The sequence below is a fragment of the Gossypium hirsutum genome, chromosome A08 (genome assembly GCF_007990345.1).
Source record: "Gossypium hirsutum isolate 1008001.06 chromosome A08, Gossypium_hirsutum_v2.1, whole genome shotgun sequence".
NCBI lineage: Eukaryota > Viridiplantae > Streptophyta > Magnoliopsida > Malvales > Malvaceae > Gossypium > Gossypium hirsutum.
In genome coordinates, this window is record NC_053431.1 from 13,103,019 (window position 1) to 13,129,279 (window position 26,261).

Here is a 26,261-nt window from a genome sequence, read left to right on the forward strand (position 1 = left end):
GTACTTGCTGAGAACTTAATCCTCATACAATAGGTTGTCATCACCATATTCGCCATTCATATGATTAGTTTACTAAAGATGGCATTATATTTCATCGGATGGTAGTCCACATAGAATTTGACACATTCTGTGGTCATATGTTCATCGTCACCTTGAGTGACCGGCAATGTGATGGAGCCCTTTACCTCAACAAAGTGGTTCACAAAGCCATAGGGTCGACTACAGATCAGGACTGCTCTTTTAAGCCTATTTTCTTATATGCTCCCCAAGACAGGACTTCCACTATACTAACACCATCGACAAGTATCCTCTTAACTTTAAAGCCTGCGACCTCAGCCAAAACTACTATTGGTCATTCCCTTCTTTATTGCGTATTAGCTCATCATCGTCATTTTCGAACTCCACACTCTATTTTTCCTAGTGTCGCGACCTCTTCAAGGCACCGACTGACATCACGCCCATCATGTGTGCTCACCTCTTTGTGCTTGACTGCATCCACTCATCACTTGTGCCTACTATCACATGAATGGTACCTCGCACCCTTTACTTTCCCTTGGGATCTGGTCATTGTGAGCTTTGGCCTTACTGCGGGCCTCCCCGATTTATGAACTCCACAAGTTCACCATTCCAGACTAATTCTTCTAAGGCTTCCTTTAGCATGAAACAGTCATTAGTCTTATGTTCTATGTCATTATAGAAGGTGCATCAGTCCATAGAATTCGTCCTTCTACCTGTAATTCGCATCGGGAGGGTTTGGGAAGGATGCCTAGGCTTTTTACTTGCTTAAGGATGTAAGCTCGCATGCTATTTAATAAGGTGTAAGCCTTGAATCTACCCTAGGGGTAACACCTCACACACTATTGCTGGTGCCTCTATAGGTTTCTAAGTGCATTGTCTTGAGCCGAGATCCTATGTGGTCTATCAGTTCTAACCCGTAAGGACTAGTTGCTAGAAGATTGTCTAGTACACTGCCCTTCTCTGTTCCTGAGTTGTCTATCCTCCCTTTGAAAGTTGACACACAACGCCCTCTTAATTTCCTCTACCTCTATGAACTTATGAGCTCATTCGTATAGGTCGACTAGGCTCTGTGGCCTGTTGTCTGTGAATGAGTACTGTACGTGGTCTTTTTGCACCCCTATGATAAATGCGTCTATTACCCACTGATCTTGTAAGTTTTTGTGTTAAGTGTAGCCACTTGAAATCTCTTTATGTAGTCTTGAAAGGACTCATCTTCTCGTTGTTTTACCAACATCATCCCCATGGGCATGTTCATGATTGCTCGGTGGGCTCTGAATTTTCCCAAGAACATTTACCCCAGTTGTGAGAAGTTCCAAACTGAGCCTTGTGGAAGGGAGAGATACCAGTCCTTAGCATTTGCTTTCAACGTCGTAGAGAAGGCCTTGCATTTGGCTATGTCTGATGCCCCCAATACATTTATATAGTTATTATATTGCATTAGATGGGCTTGTAAATCCCTTCGTCCCCTAAACATATCCTTTGGTACCTTGAAGTCGCGAGACAAGCTCACCACCACGATCACGGGAGCTAGCAGGTTGTCAAAACAGAATAATCAATCCATGTCATGCGACTCAATGTGCAAGGCCCGTACTTCGCAATGAAGCTCATCTATCTCACTTACCCACTCCTTGACCTGAGTGCTCGGGGCTTCATCTTGGGTGGCATTTCCCTGAGATCCTAAGTTATCAACATGTGCCTTTCTGTGCTATTCCTCATTCTGCCTTAGCAACTCCTGTTGAAAGGCTTACTATTTTACAAACCTCATTTTTTGTGCCGCCTTCTGCTCTCTTATGAACTTTATCTATTCCTAAAGGGCTAAGAGTTACGGCAAGGGTGGTTCTTGTTGAGGGAAGAGGGCATTCCCTGGCCTGAAGAGAAATTAAGGTCCAGGGAAGGAGAAAACCCCCGATAGACTACATTGTCAAGGTTTTTGGGTCTATCAGCGAACCAAAGGGCAAACAAGTCTGTCCTTTCATGTCGGATGTAGGAGCCCGATGCTCCTATCTGACCGAGGTAGAGGGCAAAGGGAAAAGTCTCGTTAGGGTGAGTCATTTTTTATGCTTTAAAATGAAGAGAACTGAGTCAAACTGGAGAGAATCAACCAGTCGAAAGTAGTTCACCCTTATCGCACCAATTGTTAAGTAATATTTTCTCATGTATCATTAAGGGAAACAGAGAGAGTATTTATACAAATTCCTACTGCTACTATTACAGCTCACAATAGGGCCTACTATTTTGTCTCAACCTTTGAGCCGATGGTACTGACATTCCCTGTCCCAAGTGCTGACATTCTCTTGACGTCCCTTGGCTTATTAGACGCTTGCCTATGGAGCACACGGTCCTTTCTGATCCTGGGACTAACTCCCTCAACGAACCTCGCACCTGCCAGTCACAAGTAGGGATCCCTTGCGAGGCTCACGATCCCCTCTACAAACATAGCTTGTGACCTTATCCCTGCGAGGCTTAAACGAGATATCTTTTCGAACATCTAACCTTCTCGTGAGGTTCTCAGCTGATTATACCTGTAGGCGAACATTCTTCTTCCAGGTTGGGTCTATCTGGGTTGAAGATCTAGATCCTATTGGTCATTTGGACTAGTGGTTCCAAAATTCTAACAATCTATAACTCGCACGAGGAGCCCGCAAGGGGAGCTGGCATAAGCCTCACAAGAATGATGTCACGAGAGGAGAGCTCGCGTAAGCTTCGCAAGGACAAGGTCGTGAGTTGTGTTCGCGAAGGGGATCGCGAGCCCTGCAAGGGATCCCCACTCATGATTGGAAGGTGTGAGGTTTGTTGAGGGAGTCAGTCCCAGGATTAGAAAGGACTGTGTGCTCCACAGGCAAGCACCTAATAAGTCAAGGGATGCCTAGAGAATGTCAGCACCAAGGACAAAGAATGTCAGTACCATCGGTCCAAAGGCTGAGACAAAACAGTGGGCCTTATTGGGAGCTATAATAGTAGCCATAGGAACTTGCATAAATACCCCCTGTGTTTTCCTTAATGATATATGAGAAAACATTACTCAATAGATATCATTATCATTTAAATTTGTAATGCTAGATAAATGTTTGCGTTTCCTTTTTAGTGAATTAATACATTTGCATACATGATTGTAAGTAAGTTGAAATTTGAATTAGATTCCACCAGCAATATTTGATTAAGGCATTAAATTAAAGTTCTATTTTAATTTTAAAAAATTATTCAATTTAATTAAATTAATTCCTTAGATTTATATAATTTAGAATTGATAAAATTATCACAAAATGATAGAATAAGAAGGCAAAAAAAAAGTAGGAGAATAAATTAAAATGGACTAATGTTATAAATAAAATAAAATAAAACTGTCATAAAATCCTCGAAATCTTATATTACCTAATAAAGATGTGATAGGGAGATTATTATTTATATTACTAAATCTTAATATAGTTGGGAATATAAAATTATTAACTCTATAATTTTTTAAATCTAAATAAGAAAATATAAACTTGTAATCTTACATAACCATAGTAAATGTAGAGTTTTATACACGAAACATCTAATCAAATAACTTAATTATAGATTGAATTAAGAACTTTCAACCAAATGTGCCTAATAAAATAAGTTGTTTATATATTGAATTGTAGATATTATAACTAGTTTTCAATTGATAAGGTATATAATTCAAATTTTAAATTAATTATAATGTGAAAGTATGTAGCATAAAATATTATTATAGTTTTTTTAGTAAATAAAACAGCAAAAGTGAAACACAAGAAAATTCTAGTTCAATGAGGACAAATTAGTATATGTTGGAAAAATTGTAATTTTTAGAAATTTTAAGGCATATTCTCGATTGGTAAAGGTGGAGAGTTGAATCATAAAATTATGGTTTTATATTCTACTCCATAAGACCTTTACAACGGTATATCATATGTTTAAAATAGTTGAGAGATGAATGAAAAATTGATGCTCAAAGTTACTTGTGAATATTTGTTGAGGAAAAGAAAGTTTAGATCTCACATTGGTTAAATACGAAGTGTGAGATGTGTATATATATGAGAATCCACTTGAAAGGCTATTGAATGATTAAGTTTGAAACCTTGCCTCGCGCACAAGAGGTGTAGATCCAAACCCATCGGAGTTGAGGCGCACTCGCATGACATGGCGACGCAAAATGTTAGGCCCAAAATATAGGCCTGCGGATATTTTAGCCCAACGCAAAAATCCACCATACAATATGCGGTCAAAAAGCCAAAATAAATTATTTTAGCCCTTATAAAAAGAAAATGAATTCTTGAACCCCCTATTACGCTCATGTCATGTTGAGGTACTGCAGAAGAAAAAACTGCAAAATTCGATCCAATTTTTCGTAATCGATTAGTTAACATGTTGGTTAGCTGTATTCTGAAACACGGAAAAAAATTATTGGTTTATCAAATTATCTATCGAGCCTTGAAAAAGATTCAACAAAAGACAGAAACAAATCCACTATCTATTCTCAGCAAATATACAGAATCTGTTTTAAAAGGACATATATCTTGATTTTATTTTATTCCAATCAATTTGATTTTATTTTATTCAAATTGATTTAAATTCTCCTTTAATGCAGATTTTGTATCTTTATTCATGGAAATTTTCAAAATTCCACCATATTGAATGCCTATAAAAGCCTAAAAAATTTTACAGAATTTTTTAGACACAACCACAACGAATTTATTCCTCTCAAAATTCTTTTATTTTTCCTCTCCAAATTTTCAAATGTTTCGGTGATCACTGTAGATGTACTATTGCCGCGATCATTTTGTTGTTGTATCTTGGGAGACAGATAACCAACGTTTCTCCAAGTACCGTAGGAGCAACCAATCTGTCTTAAGGAAACTGTGAAAACAGGCCTCAACATCTAATAAAACTTGATTCCCTTATTTGATTTCTCGTTTTTAAAAATCTGGTTTATTTAATTTTTTTTCCAAATTTGATGTTTTAAATAGATATAAATATTTATTTAATTTGCTTTGTTTTTAGATCTGGTGTTTTCTCTTTTACATAAAAATAAATATTTGTTTATATTATTTGTTCAGATCTTGCATTTAATATAAATATTTATATTTAACTTTTTTGTTCGCTAACATGTTTTGTTCAATAGAATCCACCATAAACATCTTTCTAACCAAAACCTCCCAAGGTTTTGGTCAAATGATCTGCCACTATATTTTGGTCAAATGATCTGCCACTATATTTTGCGCCTGAGGAATATGTCTGACACAAACCTCCCAAGGTTGAATAAGCATGTTATGTCTTAGTCTAAGTTCCGTTAGCCTGTTATCCACAGCACCACCAGCAAAAATAATCTCAATCAACAAGGTGTTGTCACACTCAAACTTCAACTTCCGAAATCCTTTGTCTCATGCTAAACGAAGCCCTTCAAGCACCGCCTTTGCTTCCACTTGAAATATTGTACCATCTCCAATCGTCATTGAGAAACCACATTGCCACACCCCATTAGTGTCTCTAACAGCGCCTCTAACAGAGGCACAGGCCCTAAAAGAGAGCACAGCACTATCAATATTAAATTTGACATAACCCTCTTCAAGACGCGACCAAGATATACTTATTGCCTGAGGATGAGAATAAGAAAATTCAGAGTAAAAATAAAAACATTATTATAATTTAAAAAATTATATTTATTATTTTGATATAAAATAGTACTTACCATTTGTAATGATTTAGTAATATTTTATGAGTATTAATTTATATAAAAATAAATATTTTTTATCATTAATAATTTAAAGTTAACTGCAGAAAATATGTATATTTACTAAAATAATTAAATATTACACTTTATAAAAATTTAAAAATTATGGACAGTATTATTCATTTGAAGTTAAATGTGTGTATAGATATTTTAAGGAAAAACATTCTTTTTATAATAGTTTAAAGTATTTAATTCTTAAAAAAATAGTTTAATGCATTTAGGGTTTAAAATTGCCTAAATTAAAATTAATTGAATGTAGAATGATTTTTTTATTTTTAAATAATTCTATTTTAAAGTATTAAGATTCAATAAAACTTTTTTAATATTAATATTTAATAATTTGTTTAATATATTTAAATTTCATAACTTATTTTCATACACTTTTAATTAAAATATTTAACATATTGTATTAAACTATTAGTTTTAAAATTATTGTAAAAATTAGATGAAATTAATTTCTTTAAAATAGTAATAATTAATAAAATTAAAATTTGAGATATGTAAAATACAGATAACTAAGTGTAAATTAAAAAAAAAAGAAGATAAACCTATTAATAAATTGATTTGGGCAGGGGGATTTATTATGAAATCTTTACAAAAAAAAATCACATTTGAAATAAAAACTAAATTCAACAAAAGAAAAACTATCTACATTGTGTATCAACACTATTATCTATATTCAATTTATATTGATTTGTATAATTATTTAATGAAAATTATTGCAATCTTGAACTAAAACAAAAAATCTTACGCAATATAATTTTTGTTTTAATGATTTAATATGTAAGTTTTTACTATATCTCTTAATTTAAGGGAATAATCATTATCTAATTTTATGCATTCTAAAAATAATTAATTGTTTATGCTCAATTCTTTCTTAAAATTAAATTAAGTTTTATTTTTTAAAAAAAATCTATTGTATGTTTGCTATTAGTCATTTTACTATGCCATGATTCTTTTAAAAGTATTATATTTGTTGGTGATAAATTTGATTAAGCAACAAACAAGTAAAATAATGAAGAAATTGAAAAGATCGAATACAAATATTTTACGTGAAAAATCTTTCAAAGAGGGAAAAAATCACGAGCAAAGATAATTTTACTATAACGATAAAAAAAAGTACAAAGATGGAGATAAAACTAAACCCCAAAACCTAAAAATAAGAACCCTTAAAACATAAACACAAAATCCTCTGAAAGCTTGTAAAAGTTAATACATAAATGTGTAATGGGTTATTTATTCTAGGGTAGAAAAGTATTTATTTGTAGGCTAAATTCATAGGTCAAATAATATTAAAAAAACCTACACTAATCAGAGTTTATATGAGAAACTAAAAACGGAGTTTAATTAGGAGAAGGAAAGCGAAAAAATGCGAGGCATAGCTCCAAAAATCTCCACCTTGACTTGTGTTTCCACAACGCCTTATTTGCCAAAGCCCTCCACGGGCTTATCTCAAACTATGTAGGATATTAACTGAGTCAAAGTTGTACTTAGATTTTTGAAGCTGGAAGACTTCTAGTCTTCGACTTGTGCACTGTCAAATCAAAACTAACCCTGGTCTGATTTCCATGAACACAGTTCCCTATCTTTTCAAAACCTGCACCCAAAAAAGAACCTTTCTTATACAAAATGGTCATATTTTTTCCCTTCTATGACCAAGTTGCCTCTACTTCAAACTAGTCAACTTCAACTCCTTAATAGACGAGAGGCGTCCTGTTTCACCAGTCACCATTGATCCTTCCAAAATATAAAGGCTGTCAATCCTTCTACCTTTCATCAAAACGAGAGCCCAACGAGATACATTAATGCTGCTTGACTCGATGTTAATTCTACAACCCTTCGAGTCCAAAATTTCCCAAAGATATGAGATTTCTCTTTAAATCAAGTACATACTTGACATCTGACAGCATCTTGATTGTCCTGTCATGCATCTTGATCTGAACAAGACCAAAATCGATTACCTTGTTAGGTAAGCCATTCCCCATGCGCACAACTCCACCTTCAACTAAATTGTATGTGGATAACCAATCCCTGTTGGGACACATGTGAAAAGAACACCCCGAATCTAGTATCCATTAGGACGTAAGCTCGGAGCTTTCACTTGTTGAAACCAACAAGAAATCATCACCCTTATCATTGGTCGAATTAGCACCAGCTAAATCTTCCTTGTTACTCTCAGCAGCCCTTTTATTTCGCAGTTTGTAATATTCTACCTTGACGTGACCTAACTTTTTACAATAACGACATCTCTTGTCTCGTTTCCTTGATGCTACCAAAATCGAGGTTTGCCTATCTCACTTGCTATCCAAACCAAACTCATTGTCGAGATTGTTTTTGCTCAACAGATGACCCTTCACATTCTCAAATAAGAGATTATCTCTGCCATAAATTAGGGTCTCCCTAAAAGACTTGTATGAATGGGGTAAATAGCACGATAATAGCATAGCCTGATCTTCATCATCAGTTTGAACATTAACATTTTTTAAATCATTCAAAAGAGTAGTAAATTGAATGATGTGACTTTTAAGGTGCTCACTTTCATCCATGTAGAACATGTATAGATGTTTCAACACTAATCGATTAGCTAGAGACTTTGTTGCATAGAGGGTTTCTAACCTTTTCCATAAAGTGAATGTCATTTTCTCCATCAAAACCTCCTGCAACACATTATTTGTTAGACATAATTGAACCATGGATAGAGCTTTTTTTTTATCTAACCTATCCCATTTTGATTTATTCATGTCTGCAAGCTTCTTCTCTGTAAGGATCTTTTCAAAATCGCTCTAAATCAGAATTACTGTCATCCGAACTTGCCACATATTGAAATTTGTGATGCTATCGAACTTATTAATATCAAACCTTGTTGCTGCCCTATCTGAACAGGTTGAATACAGAAATCGAACTAGCTTTGATACCAGTTTGTTAGGGATAAACCCAATTAAGCAACGAACAAGTAAAATAACGAAGAAATTGTAAAGATTGAATACAAATATTTTACGTGAAAAACCCCCTCAAAGGGGGAAAAAAACCACGAGCAAATATAATTTCACTATAACGACAAAAAATGAAGAGTACAAAGATGGAGATAAAACTAAATCCCGAAACCCGAAAATAAGAACCCTTAAAACATAAGCATAAAATTTTCTGAAAACTTGTAAAAGCTAATACCTAAATGTGTAATGGGTTATTTATTCTATGGTAGAAAAGTGTTTATTTTTTGCCTAATTTGTAGATAAAATAATATTAAAATAACCTACACTAATCAAAGTTTAAGTGAGAAACTAAAAACAGAGTTTAACTAGAAAACAAAGTTTAATTGGAAAAAGAAAAGTAAAAAAAAATGCGAGGCATAACTCCACAATATCATTAACAATTAATTATTTACATTATTTTATATTATTGGTTTAACTATTATTATATAATAATTTATTAGTCAATTATTAAAGATTTATTTATTATTATGTTTTTTGAAAATAATTGTTTATCGTAAGATTTTTTTTAACCAATTCTTTAAAATTAAGATGTTAACCCCTTTTCTTATGCAAACATAAATTACCTTAATTTTTAACAAATAAGTATTAAGAAATAAATAAAAATCATTTAATGTTGAGTCTTCACAATCAGAATATAAATACACATGGCAAGTTATTAATTTTCAAATAGTTGTATATAAATTGTGTTTAAATATATAGGAAAAGATCTACTTACATCAGTCTAAAACTAAAATAATTTTACATCTTTTTGTATCTTTTATTATGATTAATATTTTAATGATCTAACTTTTAAATTTATCAATATAATTGTACTTGTCATGTAAATCTAATATCTTTATCATATCAATTTAAAATACTATATATATATTAATATTTATTGCATGGTTGAATTTCTTTCTTTTACCTAAGATAAATAGTTAGAAATTTTTAATTTACATAAAATTTGACATGCATGATCAATATAAATGAAATATAAAATATGATGGTTGGATATTAAATGTACAAAAATATATTAAGGGTAAACTATCAAAATAGTTACTTTTGTTTGTCTCAGGTTACATTTTAGTCACTGATGTTTGAAATGTTACGTTTTAGTCATTTACGTTATCGTGTTGTAACATTTTAGTCACTGAGCCGTTAATTATCGTTAATGGTGTAACGGTAAGCTGACGTGGCACATTAAATAATCATTTCAAATGAAAATTTCGGGTTAAATTCTACAGTCCCCTATATTTTTTCATTTTGAGCAATTTCATTTTTTTCTTTTATGTTTTTTTAACTTTCTTTTTTTTTTCCATTCTCTTCCGCCTCTCCCTTTGTTTTCCTCCCTTTTTCATTTCTTTTAATGTAGTTTTTCTATATTCTCCATTTGTTAAAACTAGTCCACAAGCTCGCCTCACTCGAAAAAAATTAAATTGTTTAAAAAAATAAAAGTATAGAGACTAGTTTTGACAAATGAAAATTGTGTTAAAAGAAATGGAGAAGGAAGGAAAACAGAGGGAGAAGCAGAAGAGAATGAAAAAAAAAAGAGAAAAAAGGAAATTTAAAAGAACATAAAAAATTAAATTTCCCAAAACGAAAAAATATAGGGACTGATTGTATAAATTAACCTAAATTTTTTGTTTAAATGATGATTTAACTGCCATGACAGCTTATCGTTACACCGTTAATGACAATTAACGGCTCAATGACTAAAATATTACAACGCGATAACATAAATGACTAAAACATAATATTTCAAATGTAAGTGACTAAAATGTACGTCCAAACCATTTCTCCTTTTGACATCCGTAAAAAAAGCAGGTTTTTTTTTATTCTTTTTTTTGAGATTTTAACAATGATATTATTTTAGTTTTAATCTTAAAATATGCTCAGAATTTAAATTTATGTCTGTAAAGTAAATAGGAAAGGAAGGCCTTAGGGCATTCCAACAGGACATTTTATAATATAAAATTTGCAACTACAATTTTTATTTTATTTTATATGATAATAGTTAAATTTCAATTTTGATCTTTATACTATATTTAAAATTGAAATTATCAAAATTGAAATTTAATCTTTACATTTAATTTTTAACATAATTTGGCATCTCGAGGGACACATGTTATGCTTCTCTTTTTCTGTCTCCCCCCATTATAAGAGGATGGTCCAATTTCAATTTTGACCCCTTTACTTTTTTTTATTATAAACTAATGGTCAAATTTTAGTTTTAGTCTTTATACTACGCTCAAATTTAAGATTTTATCTCTATATTTAATTTTTTTTGACATAATTTGATTCTTTTTAAGAATTATTTATATAATTTGCATAGTAATTATATACAGATAAATATATTTTATTACTTCATTTATTATTTTGTTTTTGAATTATCTATAATATAAAAAAAAGTACGAGTTTAGAAAAATTTTTGAACCGGTAAAAATACATTTTATTTTCTATCATATTATTAAATTGACATTTAAAATATTTATAATTTAATTTAAAATTATTAGTTATAACTCTATTTAAAAATAAGTTGTGTGAAAAAATAATTTTAATACCAAAATTTTTAATTTATTTCCAAATTTATTTTCATACAATATTGAATATATAAAATAATATTTTAATTGAGAAATGTTTTTGAAGGGTATTTGAATTGACAAATATTCGGTATAATTAAAATTTTAATTTCAATTAATTACTTAAATCATACAATCTAGTTGGAGGTAATGTTTTAGAATAGGATAGTAATTTAAAGGATTATAGGACATCAAATCATAATGTATATTTGATCCATGGTAATCAAACAAGATGATTTCAAATCACGAATGAGAAAAAAAAATAGCCGCAATAATAATAATAATATCATGATTATATGTTAAAGCTAAATACCAAGATCTATAGCAACTATCCCTATGTTATTAGGGCACATACAATGATTAAAAACATGACCATTTCGAGGCAATTAAGGGGGCTGCATTGCACCTGGCACTACAGATGGATGCCATGCCAACATTCAAGAAGTGGGAAATGGGTACTATTTTTGTTTTTCTTTCAGTTTAGTAGAAGACAGAAACTAGTGGTGGTCGACATACTTACGGGGGGCTATCCTGAGCATCTGCTAATTTTGGAAACCTAAATTTTCATTACAGGACCTTGGGGTCTTAAGTAATCATCTCCCCCAACCGTATCTCAACTTCTCCCATGCTTGTCTTGCGTCTAATTGGGCGTTATTAGGCCCCATAGTTTAGGCAGGCCGAATTCTGGGTCTAAGCACCAAAGTGAAGCCCATGAATAGTTGGATTTGTCGTCAAATGGATTTTTCATTTCCTCTTAAATTTAAAATTTAGTTGTTGTAGTTTTATTTTTAAGAATTTAGTTTCTTTATTTTTAGATTTTAAAATTTAAGTCCAACTGTTAAATTCAGATTTATTACAACGTTATCTTTTAAATTACATTACTATTAAGTGAGATTTTTTTTTAATTTGAAATTTAATAGTGTTAATAAATAGACTTGAATTTTAAAATTTGAAAATTAGAAAGACTAAATTCTTATAAATAAAAGTACAATGATTAAATTTCAAATTTTTGAAGAGTATAAAGAACTATGACATATTTTAACCTTTTCATTTTAATGTTTATGTAAGGGTTCTTCAATACTTGAATTTATTCTCATGCAAGTCAAACATTGCCAATTCAGATATCTGTTGCAGATTTGAAATGGATGCAAATTAAACTCCATCGAATCGGATTCCGATTGAATCTATTAGTTAAAGTCATGTTTTAGCTATCAATACTTGCCTTAAACATTAATTATTGTTTACATAAATTAAGAAATAACATATAAAAACATAATAAAAATAATTTCAAAAAATAATTATAGTAATTAATTATAAAATTATATATAATAATTTTTATTTAAAAATATATCTTTTAACATTTTTTTTTAAATTTTATTGACTTCTCTTAAATCATATTCTTTTGTATCGTATAAACTTAATCGAACAATGAAATGAGATCATCGAAATATTTAAATTTGTGTTTATTCATTCATGATTTTGTAATTTTTTATGTGATTAAAGGAGATTAGACGGTCTTTTTTTATTTTAAAAAAAACTCAAATAGTTAACTTATTTTAAACAAAATTCCGAAGTGGGGTCGGGGCAAAATTCACTTTTTCCCAGTCTTTCATTTGAATAATGTAAGAAATATATATGTACTAAAATATGTATATAGGAAATTTAGGTTTAATTCAGTAAATGAAATAGAGCATGAATAAAGAATGTATTTGGTGGGAATAAGATACAGATGTAATAAGTATTATGTTTCTTAAAATAAAAGTGGTTTTTTAGTTTGATTGGTTGGTTGGAATGTAATAGATAAGAATTAGTATTACATTGTTTAGGGATGGATCAAATTATATATGTACTAAATATTCACAAGGGATCAAATTACTAAATGTAACACATAATACTCGATTCGATCATTGAGTTTAAGTTATAAGATGTCACATTTATTGTCAAAGCAAATGCAATCACAATATCTATCAATTCAATACTTTATATTCACTAACATGTTCATTACATCATCATATTATAATATATATAATTTGATCTAGGGCTTATATGAGCTTAAGAAAGCTTTTTTGATAATTCATGACCATTGGAGGACTAAAAAGTAAAATTTACAAATTGTTTTCGGCTAGAGTCACGACTCCTATAGTGCGACCTTGAAAACAGTATGTAGGCATTGCGACATCAAACAGGGGACGCCAAAACTTTTCCTTTTTGGAAGGATCAAAAATGAATTTTAAAATTTAGGAGTGAAATTGTAATTTTATCATTAGTTTAATTTAAATTTTTATAACTTTAGAAAAAAAAAACTAAGAATATGTTTGGATGAATTTTAATGTTGTTGATATTTTCCAAATGTTAACAATTGATCAATTCATTTGTAATTGCTTTGTTTAGATAAGTAATTGGTTTAAGAAAAATTAAGTTATTAAAATTTTATAAATTATAAAAGAAGAATAATTATATTAAAAATAAATAATATAAAAATATTCAACATCCCTATCATTATTTTTGTAAAAAAAATATTATAAATGGTTTTAATAAAATAAATTTAAAATATATATCAAAATTAAATAAAAATGAATTTTGAAGTTGAAGCTTTTATTTAATAATGGGAATTTAGCTAATGAAATTCGTTTTTGAGATTCCAAATGATTTAAAAAAAATAGAATTAAAAAAAGGGAATTTAGCTAATGAAATTCTTTATTGAAATTATTCAAAATTCTCTCATATATTCACCGTTAACAATTATATTTATTTTTAAAATTTTGAAAATCCTCGCTCAAATACACTTAAATGAATAATTTTATATCTTAAGATCAAAGCTTTTGCCTGCACTGTAGCCCCGCACCGACTTCTACTTACAGATTTGTACTCAAGAAGTGAGGCTCTCAAGCTTCAAGAGAGAACGGTAAAGTTTGTTGTTTATCTCATTCGCATGTGAGCTTCAAGCGACAGTGGTGCACATTCTTCGCCAAGGAGATCCGACTACATTGCTCACCAAAGCCTTACTATGGGAACCAAGCCAACTCTCCCATGGCAACTGCTATGGAAGGATATTTATTTGTTTCTGGTTTACTGGTGTGATTCTTCTTTAAGAAAAAGAAAAAATAGCATGTGAGGTTGGTAGAATCATTCATTTCACTCAGCAATTTTATTAATTCTGCCTGCAAAAACTCTTTTCTTCATTATTGTACCTTGTACAACTAGTCCTGGTAGAATAAGCAGAAGAGAATGTTGTTCCCATAGCAGCATTTGGGCCAACCCATAAGATAATATTGGATTGGAGTATGACCCACCATTAAGCTGACATGGGCTTTTGCAAACAAAACAGCATGAATTTATGGTGGAAAATCAACATGTAACGTAGGCGGCATGTCTACATTTCATTTGGTTCACGCAGTTAAATAGTGGGTGAAAGAAAATGGAGATGGAGACTGGAGATTCTCCATCGTAGAGAGCCCAAGCTCAACTATATGATTTGACTGCTGTTCACTTCTTCGGCTTCTATTCACAAATCACAAGCGTTGTCCTTTTCTCCTCCGCACGCGTTGCACCGCACCATACCGACAAAACCCCCCAACAACCTCCCACTAGACTGATTAGGAAATGTTGTTGGGGAACGCCATAGCCGGATCTCGTACAATCATGGCGTCGTCATCCAACCACATCGTCTTCGAACCTGATGATATCCCTTTCGGCTCCTTTGAGTGGTTCGTCTTTGCGGGAGTTTCCTGCTTGCTTGTGCTCTTCGCCGGCATAATGTCCGGCCTTACCTTGGGCTTGATGTCTCTGGGCCTCGTTGACCTCGAAATTCTTCAGAGAAGCGGCACTATCACCGAGAAGAAGCAAGCTGGTAAATTACTAAATCCCCATTTCCATTTTCCCCTTTTCTTTTACTAGTCAATGGTAACAGTACAATTAGTAACAGTTCCAAGTAATTATATATGCTGAGTTTACTGTTTCAATTTATAGAATTCTGATATCATACACTAGAGAAAAAAACCCTGTTTTTTTTCCCCCTTCTTTTGTCCCCTATGATTATCATTTATTTACATAATTATATGTCTGCAGCTGTTATCTTACCAGTTCTTAAAAAGCAGCATCAGCTTCTTGTAACTCTGCTTCTCTGTAACGCTTGTGCCATGGAGGTGAACATTTACATCATGTTGTTAAAATTATTAACGGTTTTAATGACCATATATATATTTGTATTTAAGAAGCTATTGCATTTCCTCGAATTTTCCTTATACTCTTGATTTGTGTTTTCGCAGGCCCTTCCTATAACGCTTGATAAAATTTTTCACCCCTTTGTTGCAGTGTTGCTGTCTGTTACTTTTGTTCTGGCTTTTGGAGAGGTCTTATATATTGTGTTTTTTGTTGTTTCAATCTCAGCTATTTAAGCCTTTCAAAATGTAATCCCTTTTTTGGATCAGATTATTCCACAAGCAATATGTTCAAGATATGGACTCTCTGTTGGTGCAAATTTTGTGTGGCTCGTGCGTATTCTGATGATAATTTGTTATCCCATCGCTTACCCTATTGGAAAGGTAGTGTCCTGTTGAAATTCCTGGGTTAAAAATTGTGAATACACTAGCACTATTTAGACAAACGGGTAGTTTCCTTTTGTGTTTGTAGTTTCTACTACGTATATCACATAGCAAGCTTTTGTTTTTGGTTATTCAAAGGCATGTAGTTCAATAAGAGTCAAAGTATTAGTGGGTCTTTTAGGAGGTTTTGCATTGAGCAAAGAAACAACTTCTGATGTATTGAGTAATGCTCAGTGTGCCTTGGCACCTTGGGTATATGATGACCAAGTCTTGATACTTTTTGATTCCATTCAGACAATCGTACAATTTGGAAATTGTAATAACCTTAGATATATGATATTTCTTGAGAGCTGTGGTTTTCTTGGATATTAACTTCTGTTAGAGGTTTTATACCACAAACTTCTGAAATGCGCTTTTCTAATTGTACTCCTACATTCATTGGTATGGCTTCAGGTTCTGGATGCTGTGCTTGGCCATAGTGATGCTTTGTTTAGACGGGCTCAGTTAAAAGCCCTAGTCTCCATCCACAGCCAAGAGGTAACTGCTTAAACCAGACAAGATAATATTGCTTAACCAAGTTAAGTATTTGGCGGCTTGTCTTTTCTGTCCTTAATAGGCTGGCAAAGGTGGTGAACTAACACATGATGAGACAACCATCATTAGTGGTGCACTGGATTTAACTGAAAAGGTAAATGCTATTATTGGAATAGTATTTCATGAGTAAAAATCACCTGTCTCTTTACATCTATGACAGATACTTCCAGTATTAAGATGTTTCTTTTTCTGGAAGATGAATATTTGTATTTGACAATACACAATGAAAAATTGCACTCAAATCTGGACCATATCTACACAAAAGCAGTTTTTTAAACATACAAACGCTCTCATTAAACTTAATTAGTTCTAATAGTCAAATGGTAAGATATGTTGTTTCAGTATTATATAGATTCGAAGCATACACCTCATGATCTTATATTTGGACAGTGGACTGCTGCCTTTAATGTTTTGGAAACATCCCAGAACTATGGCTCTGGTTCTTAAATTTTTTATTTGAATTGAAGATACAGTTTCCAGAATGCTTAGGTTTTAATCTGCTAGGTTGTGATAATCTTCTAAGGGATGTAAAGCTGCTTCCTCTCTCTCTCTCTCTCTCTCTCTCTCCCCCTTTTTGAAGTGCTTGGCCTTTTTGTTGTCTATTAGTTTTATTTCCAATTTTCCACTTTTAGATAGCTGTAAAGCTGATATTGCATCTGTCTTTTGGAAAATGGTTGCAATCATAATGTTTCTTGTACATGCAGACTGCAGAGGAGGCTATGACACCCATTGAATCAACATTTTCCTTGGATGTTAATTCGAAATTGGATTGGTGAGTTTCAGCTGGATGGGGTTCTTCTTTCTGTAATCACATGATTTTTGCTTCTTCATCTTGCCATTGAAACAAATTAGAGGGGATATAAATCCTGTTTTTTTGTTATTCTGGGGAAAAAAATTGAGAAACCTTCTAACTGCGATTTTGAGGAAAGGGTTGAATTTAATTTGTATTTTATAGTGGTCAGATATAAACTATGCTTCTCAGAAGTTTAATGAGAGTTTACATGGAAATGAATTTTCGGATGAGTGATGGATTTTGTGATAGGTGGAGAAATTTTCTTGTTCATCTAGAATTTGGAATATCACACTTATAGGCATAGCTTAAGAGCCTTCCTGATGTGGAGCATGACACTGTACTACTTGAACATGATTGACCTTAAAAGGATCATCCATGTTCTTTAAGTTAGGTTATAAATAGATTTTATCTGTCTTTGTTGCAGGGAATCAATTGGCAAAATTCTTGCACGAGGTCATAGTCGTATCCCCGTTTATGCTGGGAATCCAAAAAATATCATCGGGTTGTTACTGGTGTGTTCAGTTACCCATTGGCTTTCCAATTGTTTTCTTTATGTTGAAAGCTTCTTATTAATGGTTGCCACTTCAACATGAAGCTATGTTTTCTGTCCAGAAATTCATATGAATTTTCCTTTGTTATGAGGTTTAGGTGAAAAGTCTTCTCACGGTACGACCAGAGACCGAGACTCCAGTCAGTGCTGTTTCCATCAGGAGAATGCCTAGGTCTAGACTTGTACTCCCTTTTTTAATGTTTCTCTCTGTATGTGAAGTATGAATTCTCGTTCACGAATATCTCAGGGTCCCAGCACATATGCCTCTGTATGATATCCTCAATGAATTTCAAAAGGGCAGCAGTCATATGGCAGCTGTAGTGAAGGTTAAAGGAAAGACTGAAGACCCTCAATTTTTTGTTGACGGACAGAAATTTGACGAGCACAAAGTTACCAATGGAAATTCTCAACTAACCACCCCTTTGCTGACCAAATATGACTCTAAACCAGATAGTGTTGTTGTTGATATTGCGAAACCTTCAAGGCCTACCACTTTCAAGATAACTCCTGTAGCTAATGGTGTCACAGCCAATAGCTTGCAACAGTTTTCAGAGGATACTGAAGACAGGGAAGTCATTGGTATCATTACCCTCGAAGATGTTTTTGAAGAACTTCTCCAAGTATGCTGTTTCAGTTGCTTTCCTCTGTCTCACTTTCTGTAACATTCTTGGCTAAGCCATGCTCCATAGTTCTAGATGTAATAACATGCCAACTAATTCTTTTTTTGACCCCTATTATCTTCTAACTTCATTTTATTAAAGGTTGGTGGTTTGCAACTAATTTTTTGAAAATGTGTTTTATCATGGAATTTTCATATAGTTTCTCTTTTAATAAATTAGACAAACTGGATAGATGGTACTTACTAAACCCTTTCTATATTGTAGGAGGAAATTGTTGATGAGACCGATGTATATATTGACGTACATAAAAGGTACAATGCTATATTTTTTTGTTTTCACTTAACACTCTTGAGTTTGGCTAATTGCTTCATTGAATGTTGAAAATAATCTTTTTCCCCATTTTTTTCAAGGATACGAGTGGTTGCTGCTGCCGCTGCTTCATCTGTAGCTCGTGCTCCATCCAATCGTAGATTGATTGGTCAAAAGCCTTCAGTAAGATGTTTACTTCTTAATATCATGTTTCTCTTGCCTGCATCGTTAGACCATTAGCGGAGTAACCATGATTAAAAATTGGGCATAGAAAGGAAACTTTTGGGCATCCTCCATCTTATTATATCTCCTAAACCTTTTCAGATTTCACCAAACCTCTTTATTGGAAGTGCATGTTTACACATAGGTCTCACCGACAAGAAATTGATTGACACAATACTTTGTCCTATCAAAGACATTGCCAGATATAAGCTTTTTGGACTTTAAAGACCTACAGAATGTTCACTAGTATCATAACCCACTCCCTGCTTACAGCTATGAGCTGATATCTGATGTCTGATGGAAAACTTTGTTTAATCATCAATTTACTTTTTCATATCCTTCAGGGTGTCCAAAGCAAGCAAGGGCAAATGACAAGGAAACCAATGGATGACGAATCACAAATAGGGAGATCTTTGGCTAACCCAGGGGAACGTCTTCCCAGCAGTATCGAACGATCTTAACCGCGCAAAGCAAAGAATCAAATTTGTGCATTTTACTCTCCTTGTCATCTATTGTAAATTCTCAAATTAGGTTGGGTATATTGCAGCTTGTGCATGTAATTCAAAGTGAGAAAACTAGGGTTGTTTACTGTAAAAATAAAAATCAGGGCAAATTTTGTTAATGGTAGTTAAAGTTCCACTAGCAAACCAGCTATGTTAGGCATGAATCTTAGATATGGTAGGTAACAATGGTGCTTTCTTAGGATAATTTTACTGTAAAATGTCTTGATTAAAAAAATTACGAACACAGTTTTTTGGTTAGAGCATTTTGCTTAGTGTCAAACTCATCCTTTTCATGTAAAGAGCATCTTGATGATGTAAAAATGCTACTAATGTATCGTCTGCTACGGTGGCATATGAATGTATCGTGCGCTGCATGATTTTTTATATAAATTTGGGATTTCTGCAACTGCAAATTAACATAGGAAAAGTTAACTTATCAGCTTTTTCATCTATAAATCATATAAAATTCAAGCATCATTCATCAATCAAACAAAATACCATCTTCATTTGATTACTCATTGTCAACCTCCTAAAATACTAGAAAAAGAAAAAGAAAAGAAAAAAGTTCACTTCCCAATTGAAAGTGTGATTTCTGTTTCTAAACTATACATTTACTTTGAAGCCTCTGAATCTTGCAGAGCCTATTTGAATTAGATTATAGATTGAACTGGAGTGGATCCAAGCCTTGAACTCTAAACCCGAAAACTAATCGTGCCAGCACAAGAGCAACACAGTACATCTCCATACAATATAAAGCCTTGCCCTCTGCTCTCTAATTTGCTTTGAACACCTTTGCCATGAACGACCCTTCATACTCCTCGTCGAGAACGAGCTTTCTCCCATTACAACCCGAAAACTGAATTTTCAAAAAAAAAGGAGAGGAATATGAACCGGAAACCTGAAGTTGTTTTGATGCTGTGGAAAAATTTGAAGCCATTTTATAGGAAGAAAGCAGTTGAAGATATGAGTGAAGCAAACATGTGGTGGGTAAGTAACATTGGCCCCCTGCTTGAGTCATTGGCCTTTGTCCCACTCTTTCAAATAAGGATACAATGTACTAAGCATTGCTGTTTAAAGTGTGTCGGGTTTGCCAAACTATCCTGAAAAGGACTGTCTTGGGTCTTATCTCTCGACTCGAAAAATGCAATATAATAAATCATAATACGAGAAAATATGATACAATAATCACAATTAATACATGATTAACATGATAACTTTAATATACATGTTTAGGGTTTTTAGTATGATATTTATTTTGCTGTTTATGCGTTTGTAGATTCATACAAGCAAATTTGCTGAGCATAATATGGTGTACTTTGTTATGTATACATGCTAATCATATATCAATAATTATTGAATAAAATACTGAAATACATACATGAGAAAGAGATGGAAATATAGCTTAATTTTAAAAAGGAAAACCCCTTGTCCGTAGACAGGATAAGGATTTCATAGTTATTATTTAAATTTTGGGGGACAAAAAATCAGAAGCGAATAGAATATACTGCATCAATCATTGTAAGGTTATTAAATAATGTTTTCTTGTTCCAACATGAACTGATAACAACAGCTTTAAAGACTATTCAAATGTTATATGACAGGGGTTTGAGACTATTTGTAATCCACAAAATTGCTGATAAAATCAGCATAATTGAAGGTTAATGCATGCACAATGCTATTTATTATATAATTTTTAATAATGAAATAATAAGTATTTGTATTTGGCAGAGTTGAGAGGCAGGCATCGGTTGCAAGCAATAACTTTGAATATGAACGTAAAATAAGTATGTAAGATATTATATTTTTTGAAATTGCAATAATTGATTAATTCGGTTAGAAAGCGATTAATTAAATAAATTAATTGTTATAAAATAAATAGACAGAAAAGTAAAGAGTAAAAAAAATTGGGAGAGTAAAAGACATAGCATTTTTTTTATCAATTGGAATACCTATAAAACTTCTTCAAATTATTAGAATTTAAAGTACATCAAAACTTATTTTGATCTTGAAGGATATCCACTTAATAAGATATTCATAACACCCCCTTTAATGTCCATTTGTAAATAATATACATCATTAAAACCGTACTAAGATAAAAACCTAGTGGGAAAAAAAAAATTTAGTGAAGGAAAAAGAGTACACATATCTATAATATGCATCATATACTGTCTCATTAAAAAACTTACTAGGAAAATCCAATGTGACAAAACCTTAGTTAAGGGAAAAAGAGGGAAAATTTTGGGGAAATATATTTTGATTTCTTCAGGAGTTTCAACAATAATCATAGTAAACTTTAATCATGATTCTTCTATAAAAATACAAATAGATATTTTGAATCATTTTATAATCCTCCTTCAACTATTATTTACTCAGTCAAATTTACCACATATGTTTAAATTATTTCAATTCATATAAATGAATAATTTCCCAAGAATTTCAATATGTTTCTGGAATTCCAAATCCTTCAAAGATTTTAATATAAACTTTACTATATAGTGATTCATAAAAGGTTGTAACAACAACAATTAAATGCAAGTTAAATCTTTTATGAACTGATAGTTTAATAATAAATCTAAATATTATTACATTCACCACAAAAGATTATTATATCTTTTCATAATTAATGCTAGGACTTAGCGAAAGCGTCATATTTTTATTTTTTTTTGTAAAACTACTTCATTTATACCCTCATTGGCTTTATACATTTAGATATTTGAATTACTGGTACAAAAACTTCACAAATTTAATTGTACTTGAGTTGTGTCTTTCTATTTTGACTAATTTACTCCATATCTATATTTCTCAATAGAATTATTCAAGATCCTCCTTTCATTTCATTATTTCAACAATAATATTGCATGTAAAATCATTATCGATCACTTTTATTATTGGTTCCACATTTTCTCAAATTGACATAACTTATCGAGATATTTTATTTTCACTATTTTAATATTCAATTTCAGGTATCTAAATCTCTTCTGGAATTTTACTTATTAGTTATGTTTTGAGTCTCTTCTAGAGTACCCGCCTCCACTATATGACCATCTAGATTTATTATTTTCTTTTATGACAATTTTCATACTTGGAACTTGTTGAGTTATCCTTGTTGAACTTGTGGTTCAAATTACTCTCACCCTAACTAATTACAAGTTACTTTTAATCTCCCCTAATGTCAAGAAAACTATCGAATCAAAATAGTAATTACAAATCATGTCATAATTGAAACTCCAATACATTTAAAACATCTAATAATACAAGGAGACTTATAATTAATATATATTCTCAACTATTTTTTAGGATTTACTCATCTTTATCTATTGTGGTGGAGTAATTGAAACATATATGCACATACAAAAATTCAAAGATGAGAAATATTTAGCTCTTGACTAAAAATCAATTGTAATGGAGAATATTTATAACTTATTGACTTGATGTGTATAACACATAAATCAACATAATCTCATGTTGAAATAGAAAGTTTATTTCTCATAAGTAATGATTTAAATAATAATAAGATGCGTTCAATCAATAATTTCTCTAAACCATTATGCGCAAAAATAACAAACTTTTACAAAAGTTTTTCAAACTCAATCAATAAAAGATTGAGATATAAACTCATCAGTATTAGCAAGATGAATTGTCTTAATTGCATGATATGAAATTAATTATTTAAATAAGCAATCTTGCAAACGACATGTTACAAGTTGATAACACATATGTGATTATTTTGTAGATGCATCTACCAGGAATCATATAATATCAAAATCATCCACATGGTAGATGAATAAGCCCATATTAATTTCAGAAATGTAAGATATTAAATCTCAAATTTAGCTAGTAAGTTTTTAAGAATCTTGAGAATAAGCAACAAATGAGAAATCTTTAAATTAAACAATCTTTTGATTCTTTAATGAACGTCTATATGAATTCTCAATTAATTTTCGCATTATATATGATCCAGGAGGGTCTAACTAGTCACACCCAGTAGTAAATGCATTTTTATCAGTAAACTTCTGGTTTACTTTAACATGTATTTCAATTGTACTAATAACGTCAATATAAATTGTGACAAATTGATAATTTTACTATCATTCATTTTACTTTGTATCTACATATAAGTACTATTGTAACATTTACTACTAGAAATGTCTAAATCAATGTGAAGTTTATAATGCTACTAAGTCAACAAAATAAATATAATTTTCAAACAATTATATGCAATATTCACTTAAGGGAATATGCCAAAATCTTCAAATATATAAAAAAATAAGTATAAAAGTATTTTCCAGGTGTACAATAGGTACATAACCAATGATTTTTCATACATAAGTTTTCTCTCTTACAAGTTCTCATCAATAATATTTGTCCATGTAATTTTAATTGAGAACTTATTCTGAATATTGTAGAGTTATACTCATAGTTTTTTTTTTTTAAAAATTGCAACTTCAAGTGCATCCAACCATAACAAAATTTAGATGGAATTGCCATATTCTATTGCTCTTAAGTTGATTTTTTACAGTCAAATATTTTGCTTTCAACCTTTTAATGGGGATGATGACAAAAGATTACAAAAATAGTCACAATCAGTTCAATTCAATAATAAAAGTAATTAATAACTCAATCCTCCATTGATTCATGTGAAATATAATATTTTCTTCATTCGCAATCTCAATATGAGATTTATTATAAATATATTAATCATCACAAGATATTAACATATTAGCTCTTCTGGAGCTTTTGACTAATTTTGTACTACCAAATATTGGAATAATATTGGTTTATATTTTCTTTTGCGTTCACTTCAGGGAATGTAATAGATTTACTAGGATGAATTTATAAACGTCCCAAAAAATTCTTTATTTCGTAATCACCATCGTAAACATACTTGGATTTTAAATTAAAATCTATCTATTCGTGTTGTCATGATTAGTCTCCAATTATAATAAACGCAATATAATAAATAAAATATAGTAAAATATACTTGAGATTCTTTAATATCATTGTTATCACCCTGACTATTATCACGAGCACTATTACAAGTAGTAAAACAACTTTATTTTTGTAATAACATTTATAATCTAATAGTAAAAAAATAATTTAATAAATAAAATCAAAATTTTTGTGTACGATGCTTGAAAGTTATCCGATACACATTGTACAGAATTTCAATACCACATATATGTTATAAAATCTTATGATGCTCTAATAAAATATTTATAAATTTAATTTAAAATATATAATACAATAATTTTAAGTATATTTAACAATAATAATTAAATCATAAAAAAAATTAATCATCCAAATATCATACATACTATCATTTAATAAAAGAATCTTAGCTTAAAAGAAACCTTAAAGTAATAATATTTTTCATAAAATAATTTTATCAAAAATCAATCAACAAAGGAGAAAAAAAATATCATGTAAGGATTATATAAATTTCTTTAAATAATGATTACTCATAATGCGCAGGTATCAATTAAAGACTAAAATAGCAATAGCTCTAGAAGGCAATCGACAACAGCTTGAGTAGCAAATTTGAGTGATCGGCTATTGCATTGGTTGTTGCCTAAAAGGGGTAAGGCATGGTGAAAGGGGAAAAAGAAGAAGAAAATTAATAGTTAAGGACCTTTGCTCAAGTGGCCAGTGGCTAAGGATGTAACACCCCTAACCCGTATTCGTTGCCGGAATAGGGTTACGAGGTATTACTGAAAGTCACCATAATTCACATACATTCATACAATCATAATCAAAATCTATTCATATTGTCCCTTGTAAGGTCCCACGTGACCTTAAAACATGCTTAGAAGTGGTTCGGGACTAAACCGATAACATTCACAAACTTTAAAAGAAACTTATAAAATTTTCTAACATTTAAGGGTCACACACCCATGTGAACAGGTCATGTGCCTCACACAGACACCAGACACGCCCGTGTCACAGACCATGTGAAACCAAGACATACATACTGACTTGCACCATACAGCCGAGGACACGCCCATGTGCCAGGCCGAGTAAAATCTAAGAGGGTTACTGACTTGGGTCACACGGCCGACCACACGCCCATGTGCTAGCTCATGTGCCACACAAGACCAATAGACACGCTTGTGTGTCTAGGTCGTGTCAAAACTGTAGGGTATACTGACTTTAAATCGTAGGGTACCCTAGGGGACACACGGCCGTGTACCAAGGCCATGTGTCACACACGGTCGAGCCATACACCCGTGTGCTCAGCCTTGTGGAGTGAAAATAGACTTAGTTTAAGGCACATTTCTCACCCTCCTCAAGCATACCTAAACCACATCAAATTGCATTATTTCAAAACATATATATGTGCAGTCAAAACATGCCAATTCACCACATATTATACCATCTAATATCAACCATTTCAATTACTCAATTGCACAACCAAAACATGCATATTTCAATCCACAATATCACCAATCAATTTCATATCAAAGCATACCAATCCATTTGTCTCAAACAACATTTAATCAAATTCAATATCATACCAAAACCTTACAATTTCAACTACCAAATCATACCAAGATGACCATTCACACAATACCACACACACACACACACACACACACACACACACACACACATATCAATTACATCATTTTTCCATCACACAGTCTATACCAAAACCAATTCCATAATCTCAATCATCTTCATGCCACATCACATGGCAAGAAATACACATAACACATATCATAACATCACTAGCCCATACATGCCATACATTAATATTTACAACTTCAAAAATACCAAAATATCGCTCGATAGTGTGACAATGATCCTTGACGGTCCCCGAGCTCACGGT

At 31.7% G+C, this 26,261-nt stretch overlaps 1 protein-coding gene across 1 annotated transcript; it reads left to right on the forward strand.

Annotated features, from left to right (window-relative positions):
• The first annotated feature begins 14,654 nt into the window (after nucleotides 1-14,654).
• LOC107949203 (DUF21 domain-containing protein At4g14240) lies at nucleotides 14,655-19,756 on the forward strand. Its single transcript, XM_016883941.2, has 13 exons — nucleotides 14,655-15,150; nucleotides 15,369-15,445; nucleotides 15,569-15,652; nucleotides 15,731-15,844; nucleotides 16,298-16,381; nucleotides 16,461-16,532; nucleotides 17,143-17,210; nucleotides 17,656-17,743; nucleotides 17,880-17,953; nucleotides 18,029-18,401; nucleotides 18,666-18,712; nucleotides 18,812-18,893; nucleotides 19,277-19,756. Exons 1-13 carry the CDS (start codon nucleotides 14,904-14,906, stop codon nucleotides 19,391-19,393), a joined length of 1,527 nt encoding a protein of 508 aa, XP_016739430.1. The 5' UTR covers nucleotides 14,655-14,903; the 3' UTR covers nucleotides 19,394-19,756.
• The last annotated feature ends 6,505 nt before the right edge of the window (nucleotides 19,757-26,261 follow it).